The sequence below is a fragment of the Neoarius graeffei genome, chromosome 20 (genome assembly GCF_027579695.1).
Source record: "Neoarius graeffei isolate fNeoGra1 chromosome 20, fNeoGra1.pri, whole genome shotgun sequence".
NCBI classification, from domain to species: domain Eukaryota; kingdom Metazoa; phylum Chordata; class Actinopteri; order Siluriformes; family Ariidae; genus Neoarius; species Neoarius graeffei.
The window spans coordinates 7,106,163-7,112,476 of record NC_083588.1 but is presented as its reverse complement, the minus strand read 5'-3'; the positions used below and the strand labels follow the sequence as shown (position 1 = coordinate 7,112,476).

Below are 6,314 nucleotides of genomic sequence, written 5' to 3'. Positions count from 1 at the left end.
GAGACAAGTTGCTCAAGTTTAGGGATAGGAATGTTAACCCATTCTTGTCTAATGTAGGATTCTAGTTGCTCAACTGTCTTAGGTCTTTTTTGTCTTATCTTCCGTTTTATGATGCGCCAAATGTTTTCTATGGGTGAAAGATCTGGACTGCAGGCTGGCCAGTTCAGTACCTGGACCCTTCTTCTACGCAGCCATGATGCTGTAATTGATGCAGTATGTGGTTTGGCATTGTCATGTTGGAAAATGCAAGGTCTTCCCTGAAAGAGACGTCGTCTGGATGGGAGCATATGTTGCTCTAGAACCTGGATATATCTTTCAGCATTGATGGTGTCTTTCCAGATGTGTAAGCTGTCCATGCCACATGCACTAATGCAACCCCATACCATCAGAGATGCAGGCTTCTGAACTGAGCGCTGATAACAACTTGGGTCGTCCTTCTCCTCTTTAGTCTGAATGACACGGCGTCCCTGATTTCCATAAAGAACTTCAAATTTTGATTCGCCTGACCACAGAACAGTTTTCCACTTTGCCACAGTCCATTTTAAATGAGCCTTGGCCCAGAGAAGACGTCTGCGCTTCTGGATCATGTTTAGATACGGCTTCTTCTTTAAACTATAGAGTTTTAGCTGGCAACAGCGGATGGCACGGTGAATTGTGTTCACAGATAATGTTTCCTGGAAATATTCCTGAGCCCATTTTGTGATTTCCAATACAGAAGCATGCACGTACGTGCTGCAGTGCCTTCTAAGGGCCCGAAGATCACTGGCACCCAGTATGGTTTTCCGGCCTTGACCCTTACGCACAGAGATTCTTCCAGATTCTCTGAATCTTTTGATGATATTATGCACTGTAGATGATATGTTCAAACTCTTTACAATTTTACACTGTCGAACTCCTTTCTGATATTGCTCCACTATTTGTCGGTGCAGAATTAGGGGGATTGGTGATCCTCTTCCCATCTTTACTTCTGAGAGCCGCTGCCACTCCAAGATGCTCTTTTTATACCCAGTCATGTTAATGACCTATTGCCAGTTGACCTAATGAGTTGCAATTTGGTCCTCCAGCTGTTCCTTTTTTGTACCTTTAACTTTTCCAGCCTCTTATTGCCCCTGTCCCAACTTTTTTGAGATGTGTTGCTGTCATGAAATTTCAAATGAGCCAATATTTGGCATGAAATTTCAAAATGTCTCACTTTCGACATTTCATATGTTGTCTATGTTCTATTGTGAATACAATATCAGTTTTTGAGATTTGTAAATTATTGCATTCTGTTTTTATTTACAATTTGTACTTTGTCCCAACTTTTTTGGAATCGGGGTTGTACTAATCCTTCCATCAAAATTGATGGCATCACCCTGGAAGCAGTCAACAGCTTCACATACCTGGGGTCGACCATCAGCAACACTCTCTCGCTGGACGTAGAACTAGACAAACAGCTCGGAAAGGCGAACACCATCATGGCTCGGCTAACGAAGATGGTGTGGGAAAACAACACGCTGACAGAGCACACCAAGATCCACGTCTACCAGGCCTGCATTCTCAGCACCTTGCTATATGGAAGTGAGACCTGGAGCACCTACATGAGGCAAGAACGCCGGCTCAACTCCTTCCACATGCGGTGCCTCATGCGCATTTTGAGAATCAGCTGTCAAGACCGCGTCCCATACGGTGTGATCCTGCAGCGCGTAAACATCCCCAGCATATACTCCTTTCTGAGCCAGTGCCGCCTTTGATGACTGGGACACGTCCAGCATATGGAGGACGGGAGAATACCAAAGGACATCTTGTACGGACAGCTGGCCACCAGCACCAGAAGAGTCGGCCGCCCCTCACTCCGCTACAAAGATGTGTATAAGAGGGACCTCAAAGCATGCAGCATTCCTCCTGACAGCTGGGAAGTGCAGGCCGAGGACTGAGGAACCTGGAGACAGCTTGTACGAAAGGGCATAGCAGATGCCGATGTGAGGAGAGGCCAGCAAGCTGCAGAGAAATAAGTGAGACAGAAGAGTGCGGCAGCAACCCCAGCAACACAGACGTCCCAGTACGTCTGCACCAACTGCAAGAGGGACTGCAACTCACGCATTGGCCTGCTCAGTCACAGCAGACGATGCCAGAAACCCAGAGACAGACGACGACACTCCAAGGGTGCTGCCCATATGGTCTCCCGAGACTGAGGTGCCAATGAATGAATGACAGACAAGTTGAAAGCATAAAAAAAAATCTATAATTGAAAAAAAATGTCCATTTGGACCAACATTTGGCCAGAAGTTAAAATTATTTTTATATTTTCCATAATCAGTCAAATCTACTCAATCTTTCTCCTTCCCCTGGATTTATTTATCCTCAGCAGAAATTTAAAACATTATTATTTCATGATGCTTTTTGGACTGTGAGGGGTGCTCTTTCTCTATTTACACAACATCCACCCAACATGTTCAGGTTCAAAGTACTAAAACGATGCAATAAGTATCAACACATCTTCCAAACTCACCATATCGATCTGCAACATTGATCTGAAGCGATGATATTAAACACTGACAAGAGTCCTGGACAGGAATTAACCCGGTTCTGTGCAAACATAAGAGATATCCACTGTAGGTCTTGAAAATCATGTTTTACATTTTACAGATTGGAACAGGTGGGGCAGCAAACCTTTAAATCTGATAGTGTGAAAGCAAACATTTTCTTCTTTAAAATGAAACTACTGTTTTTCCTCATCACACACTGAATCATACACATTAAGCTCCATGTTACTCTTTTGTCTGAGGAGTGTATTCTAGAAATTCCTCTGTAATCATGAGACTGCGAATATTGCAAATACTGATATCTCTTTATTCAGCTCTCTATCTAAGATAAGGAGTGTCTCCATGCAAATGTTCTTCCCTGTTATATATTTAAGCAGTGAAGACCAAGAGCTTTTACTTCTTCTGCTTCAACACACACCATGATCACTGCATCCCTCCTGCTGCTGCTGCTGCTGGCAGCCGTACACTGCAAGTGTTTTTACATTTGAAATTTAATACACTTTTTCTTCCTTAGAGCTGTTTTTTTCCAACATTAAAATAACTTTTCTTTCCCAGGTGTTCACTGTATTGAGCTGATCCAGACCGGATCCACAGTATTAACCCCTGGTCAGTCACTGACTCTGACCTGTAAAGTGTCTGGATATTCATTAACTGATAGCAGCGACAGACTGGATCCAACAACCTGCAGGAAAAACTCTGGCGTGGATCAGAGAGATATGGTATGATGGGAGCACTTACTACAGTGAAAAAATGAAAAGCAGGTTTCAGGTTTCCAGAGACATGTCCAGCAGCACAGTAACATTAACAGGGCAGAACATGCAGAGTGAAGGCACATCTGTGTATTATTCCACTTGTCAACCACAGTGAGACAAATCAACAACACCCCTGTACAAAAACACCTCTACTGAAAATCTTTTCTTTGTACTTTTGTCAATGAAATAAAGGCTCATGTTCATTAACAAATCAGATTTTTTTTAATTGCATCTTGGTAAATATACCAACTTTTCTGGAAATGGGGTTCTGTAGATCTTCAGTGACATTAGAAATGCATGAACATTCTACTTTTCATTTTGCTTTCAAGTCCTCTGAGAGGCACTGTTTCTCTACTTCAACAACATCTGCCCAGCATGTTGAGGTGAAAGTGACTGAGAGATGAAAAGGATTGAGAGAGGACTGATGTCCAACAGTGTGACTGGAATTATGTTTGATTTTGAACAAAAAAAATCGGTGTGAGGAAATTCCAGACTTGAGGTGTGCATCAGGAGGGGAATCAGCTCTAATAAAGTCAGAGGAGCATGTGGTCATATATGAAGCTTGTGGGAGCAACAAAAGACCAGAAACACAAACATGGCAGTGTATTGGGAGCTCATGTGATGCTGCGTGATACGTTTTGTGCTTCATCCTTGTTCACGTCACTGTGCTTTAAAGGACTAATGTGTTTATATTGTGGGGAAAAGAACCAACAGAGTTTGTGAGAAAATATTGCAAACAAAAATAAATGCAGAAGTGGGCAGGAGAGGAATTTTTGTCCTCAAAATTATCATCCGAAATTTAGTATCTAATCCTTGTTGCGAGTTTCTCTATATGTATAATTCCCTCTATTATTGATTTATAAAGAATGGAAGTTGGTAAAGAGCTTTCTGTCTTTGAAAAGATTACCGGTAGTTCCATTAAAACGCCACACATTCTCCATAAGATGAATCTCCTCCTCATGATTTAAATACATTTGAAATCCGTTCTCCTCCCATCATCAGAGAAGCAAATACAAGCATCAGGGCTGGATATCGCTCTATTTATGTGGTGTGATGGTCTCTGTTAAACTTTGGAGAACAGAGAAGACCCCAGTACAAATAACACACCCCATGTTCTCTCCATCTCTACTGCTCCTGCTGGCAGCTGCTTCCTGTGAGTGCTTTATCAAATTCATTCATTTACTACAATAACAATAAATGTGCAGCGTAGACTGCGTGAGATGTCACCATGTGTTTTCCTCCACAGATGTGCATGGTGAGGAACTGACTCAGCCTGCTTCCATGACAGTCCAGCCAGGCCAGAGTCTCTCCATCCACTGCAAGGTTTCATATTCAGTTACGAGCTATTATACAGCTTGGATCCAACAACCTGCAGGAAAAACTCTGAAATGGATTGGACGCATCTACAGGTATAGTAGTGGTGGTACAGTGAGAAACTGAAAAATAAGTTCAGCATCTCCAGAGACACTGCTACTACCACAATAAAAATTCAAGGACAGAATCTGCAGACTGAAGACACAGCTGTGTATTACTGCGTGAGAGTCACACAGTGACCCAGAATAGTGGAATTCCCCTTACAAAAACTTTGAGACGTGTTCGAGACATCCTCTCAATGCAACTAATAAACCATTTCAGTCACTTTTTTACTTTTTATCTTCTTCTGATTCAATTCATTTCCCAAAACATTTCTGACACCAAAAACCTCATCCACTTCAGTGAAACATTTCTGAGCAGCAATCTCATCTCATCATCTCTAGCCGCTTTATCCTGTTCTACAGGGTCGCAGGCGAGCTGGAGCCTATCCCAGCTGACTACGGGCGAAAGGCGGGGTACACCCTGGACAAGTCGCCAGGTCATCACAGGGCTGACACATAGACACAGACAACCATTCACACTCACACCTACAGTCAATTTAGAGTCACCAGTTAACCTAACCTGCATGTCTTTGGACAGTGGGGGAAACCGGAGCACCCGGAGGAAACCCACGCGGACACGGGGAGAACATGCAAACTCCACACAGAAAGGCCCTCGCCGGCCACGGGGCTCGAACCCGGACCTTCTTGCTGTGAGTCGACAGCGCTAACCACTACACCACCGTGCCGCCCCTTCTGAACAGCAATATTTATATTAATTAGTGTTGAAGATTTCCTCATTCAGTCCTTCTAAATCATGAATATCGCATGAACGCTTTTCAATAAAGTTTTAACTTGTGAAAAAAAGTTCAGCTTATTGAACGACATTTAATTATTTGTGTTAATATTAGGTTTGTCCTCCACTCGAACAGAAACAAGGCAACATCTATCAGTTGCTTGACAGTGAATATATTAAAGCTGAGTATTGAATTATATCTGCTCATCTAAGCCTGAGTGAGTGTTGTGTCCGTATGTTTGTGGAAACATGGCTTAATGACAGCGTCCCGGACTGTGCCATTCAGCTAGCCCAGCTAACATGCTACCGGTCAGACAGAGTGCTAGTCGAGGGGGGGGAAGACTCGCGGTGGAGGACTCTGTGTTTACATCAGTGATGCCTGGTGCCGCGATGCTGTTGTGGTCTGTAAACACTGCTCACCACTGGTGGAGTTTATAATTATTAAGTGCCGGCCATTCTACCTGCCGAGGGAATTTACAGCCATATTGCTGGTAGCAATATACATCCCTCCCGGCTCCAATAACAACAGGAGTGAAGCACTGAATGAACTCTATCAGCACATCAGTGAGCAGCAGACAGCCCACCCAGATACTTTTCTCATCCTGGCTGGGGATTTCAACCATGCAAACCCCAAGAGCGTGTTTCCAAAACTCTATGGACATATCAACTTTCCCACACGTGGAAACAATACTCTGGACAATGTTTACACCATGCATAAAGGCGCCTACAAAGCCCTCCCCCTCCCCCACCTTGGGGCTTCAGATCACTCCACTGTTATACTAATGCCAGCATCCTGGCCGCTGGTTAAAGTCACCAAACCAGCTACAAAGCAGATACGTGTGTGGCCAGAGGGGTCCTCAGAGGCACACCAGGACTGTTTTTCCACCAC

The 6,314-nt window shown here is 43.7% G+C and overlaps 1 gene segment (V, D, J or C); it reads left to right on the top strand.

Moving 5' to 3' along the window:
• The first annotated feature begins 4,387 nt into the window (after positions 1-4,387).
• Positions 4,388-6,314, top strand: part of LOC132868321 (immunoglobulin heavy variable 3-33-like) — a 33,840-nt gene continuing 31,913 nt past the window's right edge. Inside the window, 1 exon segment of the V gene segment in view lies at positions 4,388-4,430. Coding sequence covers positions 4,388-4,430 — 43 coding nt within the window.